This window comes from Trichoplusia ni, chromosome 1 (assembly GCF_003590095.1).
Source record: "Trichoplusia ni isolate ovarian cell line Hi5 chromosome 1, tn1, whole genome shotgun sequence".
NCBI lineage: Eukaryota > Metazoa > Arthropoda > Insecta > Lepidoptera > Noctuidae > Trichoplusia > Trichoplusia ni.
The window spans coordinates 12640736-12664931 of NC_039478.1; the positions used below are offsets into that span (position 1 = coordinate 12640736).

A 24196-nucleotide genomic window follows, 5' to 3' on the forward strand; every position below is an offset into this window, starting at 1 on the left:
TTTTATTAAAGAAAGTCTGTTTACCTACATACGACGATGTGCCTGTAAACGTTTATACCGTACTAAGGTTATGGTTATGAGATACAAGTTTGTTGCAGTGCTGGCTTGCTGTTCACTTAGCAGTGTCTGGGATACCAGTTTATCATGTTATTTTTTCCGCGTTTCCAGGGTAATATTTTCAAAAGTTAGACTATGAAATTTATGCGAAATTTGTAGGTTCTTTTTCCGAAAGTAGTTTTGTCGCAGGTCGGGAGGTCGAGGTTTCTTGTGAAATCAGCAGCACTTTTGTACATATTATTGTTTTTTACTAATTTGTGTGTTCATATTAAATAAATAAAATAAAGTTCCTGTAAATCTTATCATTTTACGACAAATGTCCAGTGCTACCCAGATTTCAGAAGTTTTGCTTTACTCGTAAAAGTATGAAAAATATTGCATAGATTATGTCAGCTTTTCGTTGTGACAAATATATTATAGAAACTTGTAATTTTATAGTGTGGCGTCCGCGTCAGTCCAAAAAAATAAGAATTGAAACAATGACTGACAAATGTTCCATCAATCGACCTTACAAATGTATTATTGGACTAAAAAATATCAGTCTAAAAAAATTCAATGTTTTTTTAGGCTTAAGTCACTGCACGAATAAAAATACTAGTCAGCAAAAATGTTACAAATTAATGCGGGTTTAAAGCTTACACTGGCAACACAGTCTGAGATGCATCATAATAATATTACACAATGTCGGTTTATTAATGCGGGCATATGATCATGGCCTTCATTGAAAGCGGTCGCTCAACTTTGAGAAATCGTCTTAACAGCCGGCGTTATTAAGAGATTTCAATGTAATATGAAGGTGAAGTTCAAAGTTTTATAACATAAGCTCACAATGTTATAAACAATTTGATATAAATCGTGGTTAGTGACTGCTGTACAGCTTTACTATTATTATCATTTAATACGACTCTTGCACTCAATTTTAAATATCCTTTAGCGTCACAAATGAAAGAGTAAGTGAGTTCACATGGGCCGCATTTTGTGTTGTAGTTTCATGTTTATAATAATTTATCCGAGTCCTACACTCAACTACACCATTGTATTAGGTTAAGCCTGCGACGATAGCTGTACCCATGTGTGTCTAAATAATCACTATCACTACATATTATACAACAGAAGCGCTTTTTCCGTCCCTATTTCCCCTTGACCACTTAAATCTTTGAAACTATTTGACGGATTTTGATGCGGTTTTCTTTAATAGATAAAGTGATTTATGAGAAAGGTTTTTAAGTATAATCTATGCATATTTTCGTACAGGGACATGGTAATTTTTTGCGATTTCCAAAGTATTTACTATTTTTTTACGCTTTTATTGCAAACGCTGGCGTATCCGCAAGAGATATTTCAAATTAATTTTCTGCAATATTGTACACTATAAAGAAATCTTAAAAAAGTCCGCGAGAGCATATCTCTATCTTTTAAGGTAAACTCACCATAACCATTTTTTTGGCAAATAATTTTATTACAAAACAAAACTTCTTTGCGAAGCTGTTTTTGTTGAGATGGTAACCCTTATCAAAATAAATACGACAAGTATTCAATTTTTCAAATTTCAAACGTTAATTCCAAAGTTTTTTCATTACGATGCAGCGACGATGGTATGAATCCTTATTAAAATAAAGAAATACTGTGGCGTATATTAACACTGCTCCCGTGCGAAGCCGTAAAATAATCTATACTCTATACTAATATATAAACCTGAAGAGTTTGTTTGTTTGTTTGTTTGTTTGTTTGAACGCGCTAATCTCAGGAACTACTGGGCCAAATTGAAAAATTCTTTTTGTGTTGAGTAGACAATTAATCGAGGAAGGCTTTAGGCTATAAACCATCACGCTGCGACTAATAGGAGCGAAGATACAATGGAAAATGTGAAAAAAAAACAGGACGGGTATAAATCATAACTTATATCTTCTACCCACGGGAACGAAGTCGCGGGCAACAGCTAGTATATAAATAATCATTCAAATCGCATGCTCAAAGACACCCAGACTCAGACATACATATAATGTGATACCGATACGTATTTACAAATGATATTTTCTAAACGCTTTTACCATAGACGTCATTGCTTGTGATCCAATGGGACCGGATTCGTGTTGACAAAAAATGGCCGAATATGACGCACGCAGCAGGTATATGTTTTCGTATTTTTGACTAGTTTTGGTCTCAATCTCTCTTATTTATATGCTTACCACGTTGTGAGATCGTAACCTCGGTGACCATATTGCCGTTACTCAACTGGGAAAGGGAAAAAAAAAATCTATGTTTTTTGAGATTTTTGCAACTTTAATATAGTTTATTATAGTTAGCTTACCATCATTTAAATCCTAAATTATAATTCGAGCTCTCAGTCTAATATTTGAATGTAGTTGCGATTTGTATTGATTCGACAATGCTCATCATATAACCTCTAAATTTATGTAGCATAAAGACGTCAAGCAAAGTCTCTAATATTTTTTCTCAGTGATCTGTGACACACACAGCCTTCTAGCATACAATATTTACACAATAATTGATTAAGAAATCTGTGGAAAACCAGACAAAAATCTTTATTATGTATGTATATATCTATCGCTAATAGATTCGTGAATAAGATCCAACGGACTACGTGACGCACTTATTGTTTTTGTTAAAACTTGTTTACTTAAGAAGCTAACTTCGACGTTGCGAGAAATTTCCACAAGTTTGAATACATTGCTGGGTATGATGTGTTACTTGTGACAATAGAGCTGTGTAATCCCGCAATGTATTGCAACTTGAAGAATATTTCTCGTTTCGTCCTTATGAATATTTACTCTTGAACTTGATCTTAGTCATAGAATCAACGACATATTTCATAGCAGGTTTCTTAAGAATATTATGTTGATGTGTTTTGTTTTGAACTTGTGGGACAAACATCATGGTTTTTTTAGCTCTTTTATATTGTTAATTTAGATTGTTGTTTTGTTTCAGGATAGATTGTGTATCACTGTCTTGAAAATGTGATTAGAATGACATGTTTATCTTAAGAGAAGAGTAATTTATTTAAGCGATCCAAACACCGCAAGCGAACTGAAAAGGGATACTTGAAATAAATATTTTTAGAATTTAAACTTTTGATTGAAGCTTGTTTAAAAAACTTATTTTAACACCACTAAGCTTTGAATAAAGTAGTAAGCTCAGCTTAAAAAAAAACAAAAAAGATAGAAATTTTAAAACTCCTTATTTTTAGATATTATAGATACTAATACATTTAATTGTGAAAAATGATATAAACAGTGTGAAACTATGATTAATAACAAGATGAAAGATGTCTAATTTTGGAGGTTTGTTTTTCGTTTTTCATTGCATCATATATATATCATCAAATGTATACAGACATACATGTTTTGCAACGACACTATAATTGTTATTATAATATTTCAAAATATGATGCAACATATTACATAAGTTATGATATCATCTAATCTTTAACAATTGTATTTTTTGTTTAACATAATTTTAGTCATAGAGTGAGTATATATTTTAAATATTGATTCTCCAAATACTGCTTTGCTATATTGACAAAGTTTTGCAGTGAACCACCACCGACATCTTTATGCTCTTTTTAATTGGTTTGTAAAAGTAGTTCTTTTCGCGTCTTTATCCGTTGTCCTAAGGGTCTTGACTTCGAGCTTAAAAAGAAGCTCTATTATATGTTAATACAGAGTTCAATTTCATTAACGCGTATGAGTGTCTTTGCTTTTTTAAATTTAACTTTCGTTTTCAATTTTGTACAATACCTAGGTATAATTTTATTAGCAATTTCATTTTCATTATTCGAATATTTCACTATACTAATTAATATTCTTTCTAGTAACTAAGAGGAGAGCACTTACCTATGTAAACTACTAAGTAAATAAGCGAATAAGTCATTTATTTGCCACATTTTTGGATAAAGCAAGAAGTGTAGAAGAATCAAAGGTTTTTTTAGCAAATACCTATTTTAATTACGATAGTTACATACGTATAAATATTGCCAAAGAACCCAAAAGATTTCCTTAAACATGAACAGACGCGGTTAGGGACACGAAAAAAGTATCGATGCTTTATAGTATCGAGTAGGTTTCCATTTGATACCGATACTTTTGTACTCGATACTTTGTTTTCGATACTTTTACTTAGCAAGTACTTTTGACAAGTTGAGTAGCTGGAAGTACAATTACTAAAACCCGTAACCGCCTATCGCCAAAAAGGCTCGACAAACTTCTTTTCTTGAGCGATTGTACAGAGGAGGAATGGGATTTATAATATTTTAGACTAAAAAATTGTGGCTTTACTTACAGATAGTTTTTATTTATCTTATATTTATGTACCATTTGCTATTTTTTCATTTTAATGAAGGTACGGTACAGACGATACTTACTAACTAACATTGACAAACTAACGTATGGCGTAGGAAGGCCCTGCCTGAGCAAAGAACTCGATACTTTGAGGTATCGATACTTTTGTGTCGATTCTTTTACGAGTACGATACTTTTTTATCGATACTACTCATGAGTACAGTATCGATACTTTCTATTCGATACCGTGTCACTAGACGCGGTGGGATCGGGAGTCGAACTGTAAAGTTGTTTTGCTGAAGCTCCTAAAGCATTTGACTTAGCAATCTAACACTCGTAAGTAACGCAACCAGTAATATTATTTGATTAGTTTTTGGTTGGGGTAAAGACCCGACAGACAGGCGCTCAACGAAAAATATTGATACTCAGAACTGTTTAGCTGCAACAGGAGATAATCGTAACGTGCATCATCAGTACCTGCACCTACTGTTAGTAGATCTCTGTATTATCGTCCTTGCTTTTTCCAACTAAGTTGGCCTAACCGGATGCTGCTAAGTACCAGTGTTTTACAAGGACTATCTGACCTCCCCAACCCAGTTACCTGGGCTCCGCTTAGTTAGACTTGTTATTAAACTTTCTAGCCTCTTACTATGCATAACGACTGTCAAAATAGTAAGAATAACACATGGGACTCGTTAAGATAAAGGTGGACCCTTTCAAGTGTAGCTTATCCTGTGATCGATCAACTTCTGCTTGTTATAGCTTAGCCACGAGCACCTATTATGAGTAGATCTCTTACTCTCCTTTATGAGAACCTAACAATAAGAATATTGAGTTTTACCCATTACTATATTTAGCAGTAGGTAATGTTGCAAAATGTGAGATTTCATTTTTTTTGTCTCTACACACTACGGTCAATGACACTTTACATTAAGTAAGCAAATATAGAAGATGTCAATATGACTACGATTCTTTGGAATTTGGAACTCTTGAATATGATGTTTTGTGAACTTCCGCAGGTAATCTGTCAAATATTTATTAAATAAGCCTTCGTGTGGGAAGTTGGATCTTTCCCACTGCTTGACAATATTATAATGGTGTAGTTAAATTGAAATGAAACTTAGAGTGTGAAAAACTGAAATAAATCAATGATCACATATTACTTATGGAAATATTTTTGATGAATATTCGCAATTAGCATTATGTTTTAGGAGATAATCTGACTTTTTAAGATTTTAGTACGAAAAACAACTTAAGATTAGACGTTCGTAGATTGGTATTTAATATTTAATTACGTTATTTATTTCCGTAATATATATTTGACTTTGTTTTGAAAACATCCATATTTTCCCATACGATACCTATTTACCTACTTAATTATACATGCGTCATACATATCAATGTTCTTATGATTTTTGATGGAAATTTTACAAATTATGTTATTATTTTTATGTAAAAAACAGTTGAAACTTGCGATTAAATGACACTATTTTATAGTGAGTCACTGTTTGGGTTTTCCATTCATATCATGTAATTGCATGGAAAGTATGATGATATGTTCATAAAAAAATGGGCTCTGTTTCCCGCAGAGATCTGATCTGTAAAGCGAGGGATGGGTTTGTATAGAACATAATCGTGCCATTTTCCTGACCAAGGTCAGCACAGATCTAATGGAAACCGCTTAGCTGAGCTAGATTTAATCGAATATGAAATAAGCAGGGAAGGTTTGTGAGGGATGTATGCGATGAATATTTCGGAGAGATTTTTGGTGGGAAGGATGGGGGACTCTGTTGGAAACGCAGCCTATCGCGTTTGTATTGGTGAAAATTTATATTTCCAGTTCAAGTATTTGTATATCATTAACGTTCCTCTTCTTTTCAAAACCGCTGATCAATTTTTGCTTTGCTGTTCACGACTTTGATGGGTTTAAAGAAAGTTTAATGAATAATCATAGTCCTAGACATAAGGCGCGACACCAGCCTATAGATGACTATCTGCTGGGCATAGGCCTCCGCCTTTTTGTCTGCGTTGGAATCGAACCTGCACCTCTGCATAAAAAATCATAAAGATAAAACCGCTAGGTCACCGTGACATCCAGAGGTTAGACAAGTGATCAATTATTTTTTGTGGTATCAGTCTTTCAAACCCAATGTCAGTTTCTAATTCAGGAGTTAATTGAATAAATAAACTCCTGATATATATAAACTATATATAATAACTTAAAAAATATACGTGGGTGTTTGTGTGTAATTAAATATAATAATTGTAAAAATACATGTAGATGAAGAAGGAGGAAACACTCCTTTCGTTCTCCTGGCCATTCTTATACGAGGCAACTAGTCTAATCTCCGATATTTGTCAAATATATTTGTTGATTAGTTTATGTATACACAAATCAGTATAAAAACACGTAGTTACAAGGAGATCTCTACCGGCCGGTGATCGGAGAAATGGCATATATTAAGGGAACTAGTTGTTACTTAAATGCAGTTAACAGTTTAGCAGTTTAGTGTTGTAACATTAGCCTATAAAGTTCTATGAATTTGAATACTGGTAGTCTGGTTCATGGTCAAATACAAAGGGCTTTTTATAATAAGTCATCGATCTCACTTTTTATACAAATAACCTGGCTTATGGCCATTACCAACTGCGTAAATCTAACCGTAATGACTTTTTTGTTTCGGTTGGTATCGCTCGCATGCCAAGGGATTCCCATTCAACAGATCTATAAACTTGACGACTCAGTTATACTAAAAACAGGCAAGTCATCGTGATGATAATGGTCTTGTCTACACATTATTATTCATAACAAATGATCAAGATCAAAAGTAAAATATCTTTTATTATTTTTTGGTCAGGTCTTTTTATTTTTACTTAAATGTTATTGTCTTAATTCAGATTCAAATCTATTTGACCGGCTGGTAAGAAAAGATCAAAACATGCCTGTTTCAAATAAAGAATTGCTGATTAATTAATTTAAAACAATTTGGAATAAACTTCCTATAGTGATGGTTGTCCAAGAGAAATGCATCACAAGTCAATGTTACTGTGAACGTAAAGTCAACAACTACATATGTTTTTTCCCACGAAACGATCATTACCGCGTTTTGTTTTGTTCTAGTTCTTCTACATGTACTGATTACTGAAGAGTCTATATTATGTAAAGATATACTGTATGTATTGTTTTGTATAGTGCTGATATTTTAAATAGAGATTTAATCATTGAGATAAATGAAATTATTATTTTAATTAATGTTATCCAGTGACAAGTCTGATCTGATGAATGACAAAGTCTGTTTATTTCATAGTAATGTTGTTTACCGGTGAGTTAAAATAACGACGAAGCAAGCACTATAGCTAATGAGTGAAGTAAAATACACAAACTTTTGAATACTTAATTTATTATTTTTTCTAATTTGAATGTTATCATCACAGATGTCAATACCGACAAAATTTCATTATAACTTTACACTTCACTAGCGTATCAGCCTCCCCAGCCAAAACCACCGCCAAAACCGCCGCCGAAACCACCACCACCACCGCCGCCAAAGCCGCCGCCATAGCCGCCGCCATAGCCGCCGCCGTAGCCCCCACCGTGGCCGCCGCCGTAGCCACCCCCGTAGCCTCCGCCGTATCCGCCGCCATAGCCGCCGCCGTGCCCGCCGCCGTATCCACCGCCGAAGCCACGTCCTCTCCAGCCGCGGTGCCCACCGAACCGCCGCCAGTGTGTCTCGGCGGGTTCCAGGGTCTCAGCGTCGTCCTGCGGCACCACCGCCACGGCGTCGGCGCTGACCGCCTGCACCTCCACGGGCAGCGCCCAGGCGTACGCCACGCACGTGCATGCCAGGAATCCGATGCATACCAACTGTAGAAGAATACACCAATCAGTTTACACTATATTTCATATACCAAAGCGTGCACTTTTTCGTTGAACATATTAAATTACGCTCCAGATTTACGTAACGGTTAATGCACAACGAGAACACAAAAAGGATTAAATTGTTCATTCATGATTGCAGAAAATTAAATAAGGCAGGATTTTGAGTACTTAACATTTAAGATGGGATTTTAAAATGTATGTCTGGTCTCTACTTACAGTCTTCATTGTCGCGTATTCTGTGAAGCAGTGTAGTTGGTGCACGCCGAGGAGTAGTTTATATACGCGCGAGACGCGAGTCGCTGACTAAGCGCAGGTAAATAACCGCAGCTACGTCCGAGTAATTAGTATATTAAACTTAAAAAATAATAAGAAATTTTGGGTGACCTCTAAACTTTTTTCTTGTGGAGTTCATGTAGCACTCGTTGCCAAGCCATTAGAGAACTGCTCATTCCTTATTAGAATTTGATTGCGCAAATCCGGAACGAATTACATTTCTATTACAGGATGTTCGCGTTAGCCCATGGTTTTGTATGAAAGGTGTATTTGTTTAGTCAAATTGTGAGTCCAGAATGTTTACTCATAAACCTGATCGTAGCCTTGATGTGTAAGGACATTGAATAATGGTTGAATGTGGACATATATTGTCTGCCAACAAGATCGATGATTATAGATTTCACAAGATTGACATGTTATGAATGACGTGTTTTCCGGAATATTTACTTTACTACAATACTAATCAAAGTACGCTTATTATTCCAGTCACATCTATTTGTTAACACATAATAATCATGATTCTATTCCAAGAGTGCGTTATTTCTGGGGTTTCTTCGTTATTCTTGTAAATAGCAGTGATTATGCAGAAGCCACTAATATATTGATGAAGATCATAGGAGGGTTTATGGGAAATATGACTCCTTTGCTTAAATATTTTCATTTGATGGGTAATTTAGCTATTTCGGAACTTTAAGTAACATTTTTAAGAATGAAACAGAGTGTGTATTTGGAAGAAGATTTATTAATGACATTTTATTGTAGTAACGGACAGACCAGCACTTTCACAGATTTTTGAACATTAAGACAGTACGATATAATTATGTTTAGCCGAATTAGATCAGGATCTTCAGATTGAAAATTAAAAATAAGCAAGAGGTACCGCGTTAGTGGTAATCAGTCAAGAAAACCGTTCTTATTCCTTCTTTACATGAAGCATGGTTTTTTTTATGATTGTGCTAGTATACGTGTTTGACAGTCAGAGATTTGATTCCTGTGAAGCACTCAGTAAAATTCTTCAGGCTTTTATTCAGGCTGTCTGCATAAATCTGTTAAAAAAATACCAGCGATTTTGATGTATTTTAGCGAAATTTCCATAAGGGATTTTATTTTTTAGCAAAAAATTAATTGCAAGTTTAGGATGCACATTGTTTTTTTTTAATTAAATCTTCAAAATAATTAGCCAGTTATTAAAATCCAGTTAAACATGATTTGAGTACTAAATAATAATAGTTATTAATTTGGTGTTAAAACTGGTTTGAGGCAAAATTACATTTTGAGAAGATTGTTTTTGTGATTTAGGTTATATTTCTTTATATCGTAATAATTCACAGTGTCGGTCGAGTGATTGAAAACAGATCCTTGTATGAAGTTCAAGGATTCATTTTCATTAATCTAAAGTGTTTTCATAATGAAATACGGAACAGATTAAACTGTTTTAATACTTACTAATAGAGCAGGAATCAATATAAATGTTATATTTTCGAAGCGATTGTTTTTTCAACTGACTTCTGAAGGCGTTTCAATTCGTGTGTATTTTTCATCAAGTTTGGATGAGTACTTTTAATTTAAAGTCGGTTTTATACTTTTGGTGTTTTAGAAACTATAATAGGGGTTCAAAAAAGACATGAAGCTATGATGTGTGTGTGTGACCCTAAACCAGACTCTAGTCTCCTTCAACACTTTTACTATGTAACCAAAATTTCCGATGATTAGAAAAATAAAAAACCCCTGAATAAAAAAAGGTTGCTGTCTTTCCAATTGCCAAAAACAAAAAAATGGATATAACGAGACATTTTCGAACATCACTTCGAACAAATATGGCTTTTATTTCGTCTAACATTACACATTATACTTTTCGGCAATTCTTGATAAATTTATGTGAGATAGTGAGTGTCGTTGTGCACTTCCTTCGCCGTGTAAAAAATTACACACAGCGGCCGGCTCTTTGACCACTGCAGGCGTGGACAAATGAATGTGTAATTACATAAAAACTTAATAAGTACTCCGCATGCTTAATACATGATGACAACAGTTGGATTCACCACCAAGGTAAACTACGTAAAGACGGATATTGTGTAGGTTTACGCCATAAGTATATTTTGTGTATCTTTTCGATTCATTGTATTGTAAGATTTTATTCCTTTTTTATTTTATAGTAGTCATTATTATGTTGGCTTATTACGAAGAGTTTAATGTTCTGGAATGTGTTATAAATGAATATAACAATGCTTTAGAAGTCTGAATGAACATAAAACGAAAGAGAATAAAATTGTGAATACGCAAGAACTTGTATGAATGAAATATTTCAAAGAATCATTACGTTGTAAAGGGTTTTAAAACAAGTAGTTTACTTATGACTTTCAAAAGTAGTTTGATCATTCATTAAGTTACGAGTTGCGTTGTTTTGTGCGTTCACACATTTAATTACAGAAAAATAGTATAGGTATAGGTACATGCAGACAACATTTAACGACTTGTTAACTTTCGTTGAATTGAATTAGCTTTGACGAATAATGATTTAATGTGATGTAAATAAGTGTTGCGATGATGAATAACTAACGCGATCTATAAAAAAAAAATTGTGCCGACCCTAAGTGACTGGGCAGGAAGATGATGACTTTGTACAATTTGAGTTCCTACTATAACGCGGCGTATATGACCATCTGTCAAAAATATATGATTCTTGATTGATTTGTTAAACTGCACGCAGCAACGCAACATTAGGTACATGGCTAATCTGTTAATTTCATGAAACTGCTAGTTGAGGCGGCAAACTTAGTTAGGCTATTAATATATGTAGCTTATTGTTAGATAGAGCTTTATCGACAAGATCTTAAGGGTATAAAAAAGAAACTAGATTTTTCATCCACCAGATATGGATGTATATAAAATTAGTCAAACCGTTTTGGATGAGTTTGACAGCAAAACATTGCAGAACGATTTTTTTTATATCAGACATACGTGGTGCGAATAATAAAGAAAGAGAGAAGTCTGAGAGAAGGCAACTCAACGCTAAGTCCAGGTCTGTGATTGATGAATGATCAGGACTGATCTCCTACAATGCGATTAGAACGCGTTACTAAAATTGCGGACGCCTCTAAACGCTTCAAAAATCATACATTTTGATTTTCACCTACGGTCAGCCTAGAAAAAGGTCGAAATGACAAAAACCCGGGTTCAACAACCTCACATTATCCTCCGCTTTACATTTACGCATCTTGTAGTAGGTAATGGCCGCACCGGTCAACCATATTTACTAGGACCTGACACACGTGACCTTTTTGAAGATCGCTGGCGGATTATTTACATACAAAAGGATGAAAAATATGCTTACAACTTAAAAAGAAATTTACGACCGCGTCGATGTCTTTTACGTGCCTTCGTGGACGTGACATTTGTATGGCGAATTTGTCATTACTGTCGCTGTTCGTAGCAACGAGATAAATATATAGCAATGTGTGTATTACTTTGCCTTAATACATTTTTTAAAAGACTATTTCCGCGTGGCATAGGGATTTACAAACATTTAAGTCACATGCAGTCATAAGTCAAAAGAACACACAAATGCTTGTCTAACGGGGGGAACGGGGGCTTCGAATCCGAGGCTATTCTCGCATAGTGGGTTAGGCGTATTTCATTATTTAAAATTATTACTTGAGAGAAGGTTTTCCTGGACATAATGGTAAAATTTTGGCCTGTTAGTAAGTTTTTAGGTATTAGGACGCAAGTGGACGAGAATTATATCGCAAGTACGATTAGTTTCCTTTTGTATTTAATGTTTGAATTGGATGTGTGGTTGACTTGATTGAAGCACATGTTTACTTTACCGAAGGCAAAAAGTATTGTTACAAATGTACGAAATAAGTTTAGAGTTAGGGAAATACGCTGATGCTTATTTTTTGTGTTAGGTTTGTAACGTAAACCTGGGGTCTGTGCTTAGTACCTATGGCTTGTTCTAGTATTACTGAAAAATTGTGAAAGCAAGAGAGAGCGCGCTCTACACTCAACTGGACTGATGCTATATACATAGGATGGAATTAATACTCTTTTTGTTATTACAGTCACATTTTTTTCGCAGCAATATAATCTTTGTTTTTAAGGACGTAAAGGACATTGTAGAGATCCATTAAGATTTGAATTATATTCGAGGTGAAGCAGTACTAAGAGCTTTTAAACAGGACTTTGTTTATAATCGTAGAAGTGAGACGGCAACATACGCAGCACGTATAGGTGTCTCGCTTACACTTAAAAGTCTACTTTGAGAGAGTATTGCTATAGCACGGGACATGTAACGTTTTTGTTTCTTTTTAAAAACGCCCGCCGGACTAAGGTATTTAATCCTTTGGTTGCAGAGGGATTCACGAACATTTAAGCCACATGCATGATGGCAACCAGACCTAAGACCAGATTCATGGATCAAAAAACGTTTGTCCTACGCGAGGATCGAAGGTCCCACACGTCGCTCATAGTGGGGTTGGCGTTTTGACCTTAACCACTCGGCTATTGGTCAGTATCATGTAAGTGATACTCGCTACATACCTAGCTTTGTTCGTCATGTCATATTAGTTTTTGCTGCTATGCCTCATTTGCTTTGGCATGTCGTTAAATCCGTGAACATTAGGAACAAAAAACTTAGGTTTTTAAGAAACCCATCTTCAGATGTTGCGATAACTGCTGGCTGTTGGTAGAATCTAGAGCATATAGACCGTACTTAATTGTTATTATAACTTTTGACAACAACTTTTGACAGCTGTTAAATTGAAGTACGCGTAGTAATGTGACCATACAAGCTCGGAAATTATCGATTTTAAATCTTCCTTATCGATTAATGCGATCCGAATTCTTGACATCGTTATTAAGTATAGCATACCTGTAAACCTTTTTGGTTTTATTTAATAAATACTTTTTCTCATATAGCAAATAGTTTGAAGAAAAAAACCAAAGCCAGTAGAATTAACCGCTATAACATTGAATTACGTTTATATAATCAAAATTTGAATTACATTATTGTTTTTTATAAAATAAATCATTTTTATAAATAATCTATACTATAATAAAAATGTTAGGCCGCCTGTAAAGAAAAAAAACTATCATCTACGTCAAGTAATAATTTAGATTCGATATTTTTATTATTTAATTTAATTAATAAAAATACTGATTGAAAAAAAACGCTAGCATTACGAAATTGATTGTACGCACGACTTAATTCGATTACCTACTTTTGTAACGCAAATACACACAATTACACTTAGACCGATCGCGATGTAGCAAAAAATACCTTTTAGTTTTACAACTTATTTAAGTTTTACCATTTTGAACCTTTTCAGAATGATAAATCTCAATGGAGGTAGGCAAAGGGCATACCAATTTTTATTAATGATAAGTATTCGTTAATGCTTCTGCCAATATTTTATGCCGGAACACACAACCCTTTCAGAGAGTGTCGTAAAACGTAATGATGGCGATTATTTTTTAATTACAAACCGGGTATCGCAATTTTATTTACAAATTGAGTTATTTTGTAAGGAAACTTGATGTCCTAGTGCAGGGGCAAAGACCTCTTGTTAAATATCTATGGGAGATACTGTGATCGGCATGACAGCCGTTACTGGTTTCTTTTTTGAAAACATGTGTTATCATCCTTAAGTTGAAAAGCTGGAAGTCATTCTAGCATTAAGTTTTTGTTCTACATTTATGCACCTTTTTCCGTGACTACAAATATAGCGTCTCATACATAGTATCAGTTTTTCTCTACCACAATACTTAACAGGGATTGAACCCGCAACCTTGTTCACAAGAATCCGGTTTACAATCCACTTTACTCCCATGCCTCAACATTGTTTTTGTTGCCACCGTAATAGTGCATCTGATGAAAACATTTAATTTGTAATACTTATTTTAAGACTTTAAGATATTATCTTTAAAAGAATCTCCAAAAACTGGGAGTGGTTGAATGGGTAATCAATATTAATCAAGAAGTGTACTTGAGAACGCAGTTAAGAGAAGTGACGTCACACGTGGATGCGGCTGCCTGCATATTGGGTGTATCTAGGTTGTGTGTAGTGTGTTGCCATCTCTAAAATTAAGGAGCTAGGACGAGATGTGTAAAAATTGCGGCTTTTTGAGTCGGAACCTGGACATATCAACAGGTTATTTTTCAGTGTGTTGCTTGCGGCGAATTTTTTTATCGCAGAAGAGAATTATAGAAGAAGCACTTCGGAAGCTCTTTTAAAATAAGACAGGAAAAGGAGATGGATGGCAACCCTAAGCATATCGGTCGATTATTTGTTGGCTAGAGATCTGAGTAAAATTAACCAGCTCGAGTTGACGCATAGAATAAAATAATAAACAGTTTCTAGTTTTAATTTTTTTGCGCAGCATAGATCATAATTGTGTTGATGTTTTGAGTGGAGATTGATGTGCGAAAATGGGTTTTTCACAACTTAATTGAATTTTGAGCTTTTTTAATCAATTTTAAAATCTGCAATTCAATAGACTGGTTTATTCTATTAGTGTTTACAAGTACATTGAATAGTTTAAACACTTGTCGCCACTAACTTGAGCGTCATTGTAACTCGATTGGTAAGAACCATTTTTTATTTATGTTTTTGTGAATATCAATTAACATCGGTTTAGCTCAACCATTTATATTAATTATTTAGGTCGAATCGAGGTTTGTTGACCTAGCGAATATTTTGGCTGAGCGTCGATAAATTAATCAATCATTATTATTTTGCAAGCGCTTGCTCTCATGTTTTTATTGTTTCGTATAAATATTATTATTATATATATTATTATATTTATTTATTATAAATATTAGTATTTGTGTTGTATCCAAAAGTAAATAAGGAAGGAACTCAATTATTGTGCTACTCCGTAACCTCTGATACTCTCCATATATAGACTTCGTCAACGGGTCTCTTGACGAAAATGGTAAGAAGATGGCACCCGTGTAATTGACGACACTTGATCGAAATTAATTTTGACAGACAAGGCGAGAGGTTGCGAGTTAAGCAGTGCTTATTGGAATACAGGGAATAAATATGACACCTCGTGCAAGATGTTGACATCGTAGCTTGATGTTCTAAGATGGTCGCGTTACTCTCTTAATGAATAGTTTCATCAAAGACATTCTCGTCGTATTTGTATCTGATCAGACCTCTGCAACTAGGTTGACTACTCTAGTGAACTCTGCACTGCTGTTAGCTCATCCATCAAGTAAATACGACCTGTGTATAGATATGTATTTATTGTGTACATCTACAGTAACAATTAAAACATTTAAAGTATTACCGGTCTTCATCCAAAACTTCTGTCACATAATTGTAGCACACTACTCGGTCGTCTTGCTCAACACAAGCTGATGAAGTAGTCTCAACGGTGTTTTTGTTAATTCTAGAATCACCATCACTATCAGTTTTATCAGGAATCTCCTGAGGATGTTCATTATTCTTTTTATCATCATAATTTTGTTCACGAGTTTCTTGCGTTAACGATTCAACTGATTCCCCATTCCTCACATCTGGTGTTTCAATATTGTTCTTGTGTAATATTAGAATGTTGTCTTTGGGTTGTGTTTCAGACGATAAGTACTCGGAACTGCTGCTACTATATGTGAGTGATTCAATGTCACTGACTGATAGTGTTGGTGTATCAGTTTCAGATTTTGCAACTGTCGTTTGGTCAATGTTAAGCTTTTCTGCTAAAGGAGCGTCAGTTTCAGAAGCCGGCCGAGTTTGAGATATGTCGTTTCGGAGCTCTAACGGAATTGAATCAATTACCATTTTTGTTGTTGGAAGAGTTTGGTTTGCTTGACCATTTGGGATAGTAAGAGGTAGCTTAGGATCAACTTTGGACGCTGGCTGTAATGGCATTATGTCAGTTTTTGCCACTGCTGATGTTACCTGGGTGAAGATTTTATGCGTTGATGATTGAGGATGTGTGGTTGATTGAGATGGTGTTGGTGATTGAGATGGTGTTGGCGATTGAGAAGGTGTGGTTGATTGAGATTGTGCCGTCGATTGCGATTGTGTTGATGTTGGTAACAGAGTTACATTCAATTTGAATGCTGATGACAAGGTGAACTCCTGGTCATTACATATTTTTGACAGCAATATACTTGAAGCTGATCTAGATGATTCAGTTTTCAGAGTAGTCATCATAATTGTAGTTGATATTTTTCCTTTTCTTGAATGTTTTTTTGTCTTCTTTTTTAATTTATTCTGTTCCATTTCTACTTCACTTAGTGCTGATTTAAGTAAGTTGTTATTTAATAATAATGATCGTATTTCAAGACTAGGAGTCATTGTTGTTGTTGGAACTGTTCTTAGCGATGTTCTCGTTGGTATTTGTCTTCTTGTTGTTTCATGCTTCGCGTCCAACTTTTCATCACTGGCCTTGTCTTTGTGTATAGGTATTCTTAGGAGGTTGTTCAGCGGTTTGTTTCCATACCCACATTCAATTCTATCACCTCGCGAGTAACACCCGTTGCCCATATCAATGAAGCGCTCCTCATCTTCCATTTGACCGTGGTTCTTATCGTAGCCACAAAGTATTCTGCCATTGAGATATTTGCAGTGGTTTGCATCATACAAATAACCTTCATTTTGCCTTCTTGTGTCAGTGTGCAAAAGTTCACTTGGATTCCTTAAGATAGGTACTACTGTCTCTTCAGACGCAAAGCTTTCGGGTGAATCAAATGTTAAGGGATCATAATAGACTTCCCCAAGTTTTGGAGCCGATTCGACAAACACCATTATTTCAATAAATATGCAGTATATCTGAAATATAAGTAGATGGTTATATGTAAGCAAAAGGACGTCACGGATGGTGGGACTAGGGCTATTCCTTTTTTCTTGGCTCTATTAGCGGAAGGTGGACGTAGCCCACAGTTGAACATAAATGTCTCATAAAAGAAGTAAAAGGACATAAGTTTATGCCTAACTACAACTGCTATGTTTGAAGAAAAGAAAATTGAAATTAATTTTCAAAGACAAGATGATGAAACTTTCTGTAATATATGAGTAACTCTGCTACATGCGAGGTAGTGAACAAAACCTATTCGATTACTGATCATGATTTTTTACATGCTATAAAAAATCTCATTCATCGTTTTACACATTACTGCTGACGTTTCTGGGTTTCCTACTGCGATTATATTTTAAAAGTCATGGCGTATCATCAAATTATAGTGATAGTTTGAGGTTTTCCTCCCATTTATAAATTGTTAGTTACAATTATCAGCTTTCAACAATTAACTTTAACTACTTTTTAATAGGTATGCTTCACAAATTTTGGACTAAGTCTAGTACGTAGTGATTTTTTATGTTAAAAATAGTGTTACTAAAATTGTATCGAAAAGTCTTGAAGAATAGTTAGGCTGAAGTAGAGCTGAAGATTTCAAGTTCAATTGGTTAACATGGCTTTATAAAATCATTTTCATCTAATAATAAACAATGTGTACATAAAACATCCTTACCAGTAATGCAATTGACATTGTAAATTCATATATTCGAGAGTTCGTTGATTGATTGGATGTGTTTCATTTGATTTTACTTTCATAATTGTAAACCTTATTATTTTTCATCGCTTGGTACTGTCGGCAAACAAATCAATTTTGTGAAATAATTACGCGTGTGATATTATTTCATGTTTTACATTAGATACAATTGATTGTATTTATGAGGTTATTAAAGAAACAGTCGTGTAAAATGGAAACATTTTCTTATTTTTGTGGTAGCGTTGTCCAGTCTGCTTGTTGTCTTCAGATTCAGGGTTTCTGAAGGTTTATTATTTCCGCTCGTTAGTGGCGAAAAAAAGTGTTTTAAGTAAAGTAAGGTAAATACTTTGTTAAAGATTGATATGAATTTTGCAAATAATGAAATCATCGATAATAGATCGATTAGATCCTAAGTACAGGTAAGTCCACAGTCAGTAACCACAGCTCATTTAAAATTGTTTATGAAGTGTGGACTGCAGCAGATCTCTGTAATCATTGAATTCCATTTAACGCTACAAAGCGATGCAACAATGATCAAGCTTTGTGACGTCACACCTAGGTTTATTTAGTTTTACTTAGTTATTAAATCTCGGCTGGGAATCCCTCATATGCATACAAAAACGAATCAAGAGGCTTACATCATCCATAATGATAGATGGATTGAAGATGCTCTAATCGCCCTGATCGCGAGTTCAAAACTATTAAAATCGAGTTAAAGAGACTCATCGCAATAAGGCGCGTTTACAATCTCACTTTTTAAATAAAAACAATATAATCTGTTGGAATGTCATTGACGTGACAAGCTGACAGTGCTGAATAGCCAGAAGAGGCCAGAAGGGAGAAATACACATAAACCTAGAATAGAAGAAATAATGAATACGTAACACAATTTACAGAACGTCAATATGGATGTGCACAATAATTATACATATGTTACAACAAAATCAAAATGAATAAATATCTACATAAATTACTACTAATGAAAAGCCCCAGCCCTTAACAAAGAAATAGAAATATAAACTACACTCTCTACACATAACTGTAATGTATAAGAAGATTTTAACATGTCTGCAACCATAAAAGGCATAAAATGTGCATCCGCCGCAAAGACAGTAAGTTTTTACTTTTATTTAATGTTTTTAGTAACAGGTACATTTATTTAATTCTTTCCCGATACTGTTAATTACCTTCAGGAAATAAGGAGACTCAATATCCAACTCAAAAGAAAAAGATTTCTTGTAAACGCAGATGCAGGCGATGGTTCTATAGGAAAATGAAAAGGCGCTTCAAGAAAAAAATATTTGGAGACCCGGACCCTAAGTTAGAGGAATATGAATTTATTGGGATGAATCTAGGCAGCATACGAAACAAACTAACAGGACGCAAGAGCTCGGTCTTTGAAAATAAGATAAGACTATCGAAACTGAATAAGAATGATCTGGAGCAGATAAGAGGAATAAAGGCAAAGGACTTGAAGAAACAATACTCGATAACTGAATCTAAACTTAACACACTAGGAGGTATGCTTACAGACTATAAGCAAGACCAGTTATTATTATCGGACGTGCCACGGAAAGAAAAACAGAAGAAACTGGATAAAAAACGATTAAACGAATTGTTGCAGGATTATGAAAAAGCAAAGAAGAGAAGGGACTTGGAAGGTCTCCAACAGAACGTCAAAGAATTAAAAAAGGATGAAAGGAGTAAGTCCCAAAGAGTGGTATTGGATAAAATACTAGACGATTTGGAGAAAGGCAAGGTGTCCAAGCCGGAACTATTGAAAAGCAAACTGAATCCGAAGAATAAGACTGAAGTTGATAAGTTGTTAACACAGTACGGGCACGCACACTCAACACAGAACAGAGGGCTTTCATTCTTTAAATCAAACACTAAATTGGCATTTATTCCTTCAAAACTAAGATTTCAAGAGCTGTTAGAAGATTTTAAGGACTTTCGACTCTCAGATATGTTCAGCTCGATGAAAACTAAAATTAATAATAGAAACTTGTAATTTACGAAACACTGAAATTGATTTTATTTGTAGTGGTTGTTAGAAAAAAGGTTAATACTGCTTACATTTTCGCCACATTTATACACAAAACCTTTAAGAATTTTGAATCGTTCCAAAAATGGCACATATTTGTCCCAAGAACACAAAAACTAAAACATTTAAAGTAAATTAATACATAAATAAATTGAAAATAGTGGTGTTACAGATAGTATTTTATTCGCTGTTTCCATTTAGGCATAAGATGTGTTACAGAAAAATTGTGAAAATTCTCTTGTCTGTTGTGTCTTATTCTATGTCTTTTTTTTTTGTTGACAGATGCCCAACCAACATCGAGAGAAAACACCGCAACCAGAACGGAAAAGCCACCATAAACCCAAGATCATCACACCTGATTTATCAGACATCACACTGAACTCATCGGAATCAGAATTGGTTGCGAAACCAAACAAAATCAAAAGTGGACTAACATTGAAGAAAGTTTACAATGTCGAAGCCCTAGAAATTGACAGACCCAATAGTGCGAAGAAGCTGAAAAAAGACAAATCGAAAATCAATGACAGCAAGATCCAAAAAAAGAGTGAGTTGCTTAATCGAGATAGAGAAAAATTAAAAAATAAAAGCCAAGAAAAGGCTCTGCAAAAGAAAAATCAATACAAATTGACTAAAAAGAAAAGTAAAGAAAAAGTCATAAAATTGAAAAAAAATGATTCAGACAAATCTACTGTTAGTTTAAAACGCGGAAAAGATTCAACTAAAGCATTAACTTGTGACCATGAGGAATATGTTGAAAATCGTCTTAGCTATAAAATCTGGCATATAATGAATCGCGACAGTAAATTCGATAGAATGCATGCATCAGACTCTGAAACGAAAAAGCACATTATATCTGTAATAAAGAAGTATAACGCGAAGGAATTGAAACACTTTAATCGGCCAAGGGAGACTCAGACTAGCCAGGAAAGTTTCAGCAGCGGCAACAAAAGTAATGCAATCAAACGAAGAGTACGGAAACAGCTATGGTACTTGGCTAAAAACGCTATAAAAAATAATGCGCACTGGAGTACATTTTTAGCTGAAAACAATATAATTGTGGACAACATTAATATCGACAAGTTTGATCTTAGCCTCATTGATATCGATGCACTGGGCATTGAAAATAAACTGCTTAAACGTACAATTGTTTGGCTATTTAAGTGATTATAATATTATCAAGCGATTTTTCCAATCACAATGTTTTAATAAACCTTTCAGCCTGTTCACTTTGTTGTTTATTGGATAGTTTTGAACGTACTTTCAAAACTTTAAAACTTTGATTTATGTGTCAAAATGACATTTTGATTCAATTCTCAAACATGAAAAGGTGTTTCAAAATGAGCAATAATAGTAAATTCGTAATACAATATGGATAGAACATATATCTTTAATAACTTCATCAGATCAACATGAGTTGAGATAACAACAAACAACTGCAAACGAACCATCCATCCGTAATGACTTCAGCTACACAACAGCTTCCACAATCTTATTGAAACGCAATAGAACTGAACTCATCACAGTATTATGTTTTCTAATTCTCATATGATGAAATGTTCAAACGTCGCAGAAAAGGTAAATATGCAAAAATTTGTAATTCTTTTTGTAGTTATTCCCCTATTATTTTTGTTTGCCAAATGTGTAATCACGTAATATTTCTCGGCCACATTCGTTTGATCCAGGAACACAAAAGACAGAAATTGTTAAGGAAAAGAAAATTGGTTGGTTCAGAAAATTATTTAAAAAGAAGGTGGTTAGTCCTGAGAATAACGTGAAGCAAAAGAAAAAAGCGCATGGAACATCTGTTATAACTCTTTTTAGAAATAAAATACAGAAATCAAAATTAGTTGTTAAGGATATAGAATTAATTGAAGGAGTCGACACGAATGATTTAAAAAGGAAGTACTCCATACATGGTACTAGGGGTAAACTGCTTGAAGGAATGGTTGCAGATTATAAGCAAGGAAGAATTTCTTTACCAGGGCTATCACACAAATCCAAATTTCATGATAAACCTCTCAATAAAGCGCGATTAAACCAAATGCTCAATGAATACGAAAGAACAAAGAAGCAAAAAACCCTTGCAGAAGTTCAAAATAATGTTAAAGTATTGAAAAAGAAGTTTTCGATGTCTGCAGCTCAGGCAAAGAAGTTAGATAAAGTAGTTCAAGACTTAGGCAAACAAAAAGTTTCCAAACTGGAAATAGCCAACGAACTACTAGATCCTAATAAGCTTACAAAAGAACGTGTCAATAAATTTATAAAGCAATACGAAGAAGCTCAAAAGAAGAAAAGAGGAGTCTCTTACATGATAACGCAAAGTAAACTATTGTTAATGCTGTCAAAACAAAAAATCCACAATTTGATGGAAGACCAAGGGTTTCTGAAGAAATATATGTAACATTAAAATTTGCTGTGTTTCATGTTTGTAATAAATAATTCAATTGCAATTTGTTAATTTTGCTTCTATTTGTTTTCATGGAACAAATGTATTATTGGTTTCATATGAATCGATTTGTTCAGTATAATTACCATCTAAAATATTGTCACCTCATCTGTTTACATAGGACGTCGGAGGAGCATTCAAAATTAAATGGTTTAATTATGTTTTGTTGCTCAAATAATAATTTGATTTGAAGGAAAAAGATGGGTTTGGTAATTTTGACCGAATACTTTGAGTTTGAAATTAAAATAATGAAAACTATATTTTGTTAACAGGTCGTTAAGAATTTTGCACATCTGCAAAAGCCTTATATATCTTTAAGAATCAATAAACGCCATGACGATGAAGAGTTGCCAACAGGAGAAAATTTTTCGTTACCTACTCAGACAAAACGAAAAAAAACACCCGCCACAGTTTATAGCTTGGACAGGGTAGGACTTGAAAAACATAATTCCAATAAAACAAAAGGGCCCAAGTCTCCAATAGCACTTCGCAGAACATCAGAGGAAGATTTTGACGAGGATGTTCGAGAAAAACGTAGTTATGTGAAAAAACTGTTAAAAAAGAAGTGTGTAAAGATCAAACGACGAAAACATGATCTGCCTTCAAATATACAAGAAGAACGTGAAATTAAACCAGTTAGTATACTAAAATTTGGTTTAGAAAATTTAAACCTAAAAAGTACTGGAATACATGGAAAACTTGTGAGAAAAAAAGATCATGATGAAATCTTAGAAAAATACTCTGATAAAAAACCAGACTTGGAACTTAGACTTAGCAAAAAGATATGGCAGTTAATGTCTCGTGATATGTTCCCCAATTTAGATGACGAGAAGCAAGTCGGCAAAATAAAAGTGACCGACGCGGAAATGAGGAAGTATATAATTTCTGTAATTAAAAAGTATAACAAAAAGGATGTTAAACGTTACAACGCTCCGAGAGTAACACAGACTCGAAAAGGAAGTTTGAAAAGCAAATCGTATTACGATTATGGCAATCATAAAGATCAAAGTGATAAAAAGAGAGCTATCAAACGCAAAGTTAGGAGACAAATCTGGCAATGGACGAAAAATGCTATAAAAAATAATGAGCACTGGAGTCAAATCTTAGCCGAAAACCACGTTGCAATAGACAATATCAACATTGATGAAATGGATTTAAGTGTTATTGACGTCGACGCTTTAGGTATTGAAAACAAGTTACTAAAACGCACAATACTTTGGTTGCTGAAATGAAAATAATCAATCAACCGCCAAGCAATTGAGTAGAGTTGTTTTAGTCATGATAAAATTCGCACAATTGATTCCTTATAAAATAAATCTCTCTTATGTAATTCTGATATTTGTATCTAATTTACTTGTAAATTCAAAATGAAGGCCGATGTAACTTTTATGCTGTTAGTACCAGCATTATGTAGGTTTGCAATTTTGATTAAAATGCACATGCGTGCATTAAGATAAGGGTGATGTTTAGACTTTGTGGTAGTCCATACATTTTAATCACGGTTAGTAATTTATTATATTTTTTTCTCTATTTCAATATTTTTCTCCTTTTGCACATTACTTTTTTGTAACTGAACTTGTAGCATATTAATGTAAAGGGAACGTTCTGCAAGCTGTAGAGCTAAATCTAGCTACTATACACACTTGTACATACAGCTTGGGAAGTGATTTCCTTTTATTTCGTGAATTATGTACAAATA

The 24196-nt window shown here is 34.2% G+C and overlaps 3 protein-coding genes across 3 annotated transcripts; 1 reads left to right on the plus strand and 2 right to left on the minus strand.

Annotated features, from left to right (window-relative positions):
• Positions 1–7632: 7632 nt before the first annotated feature.
• On the minus strand, positions 7633–8465 carry LOC113495165 (glycine-rich cell wall structural protein-like). The gene is made up of 2 exons (XM_026873808.1): positions 8452–8465; positions 7633–8220 (listed from the first exon to the last, which is right to left on the minus strand). Exons 1-2 carry the CDS (start codon positions 8458–8460, stop codon positions 7840–7842), a joined length of 390 nt encoding a protein of 129 aa, XP_026729609.1. The 5' UTR covers positions 8461–8465; the 3' UTR covers positions 7633–7839.
• A 7235-nt stretch (positions 8466–15700) lies between these two features.
• LOC113495254 (putative uncharacterized protein DDB_G0290521) lies at positions 15701–18043 on the minus strand. Its single transcript, XM_026873935.1, has 2 exons — positions 17987–18043; positions 15701–17288 (listed from the first exon to the last, which is right to left on the minus strand). The coding sequence occupies exons 1-2, from the start codon at positions 18002–18004 to the stop codon at positions 15798–15800; spliced, it is 1509 nt and encodes a 502-aa protein (XP_026729736.1). The 5' UTR covers positions 18005–18043; the 3' UTR covers positions 15701–15797.
• Positions 18044–18817: 774 nt separating this feature from the next.
• Positions 18818–22509, plus strand: LOC113500476. Its single transcript, XM_026881298.1, has 4 exons — positions 18818–19119; positions 20334–21211; positions 21622–21626; positions 21734–22509. The coding sequence occupies exons 1-4, from the start codon at positions 19072–19074 to the stop codon at positions 22450–22452; spliced, it is 1650 nt and encodes a 549-aa protein (XP_026737099.1). The 5' UTR covers positions 18818–19071; the 3' UTR covers positions 22453–22509.
• The last annotated feature ends 1687 nt before the right edge of the window (positions 22510–24196 follow it).

Bases quoted from the DNA above. Each gene is read 5' to 3' on its own strand.
- LOC113500476 (XM_026881298.1), top strand. From the start codon at position 19,072: ATGTCTGCAACCATAAAAGGCATAAAATGTGCATCCGCCGCAAAGACA. The intron at 19,120-20,333 runs GTAAGTTTTTAC...TTTTGTTGACAG, and splicing joins GTGCATCCGCCGCAAAGACA to ATGCCCAACCAACATCGAGA.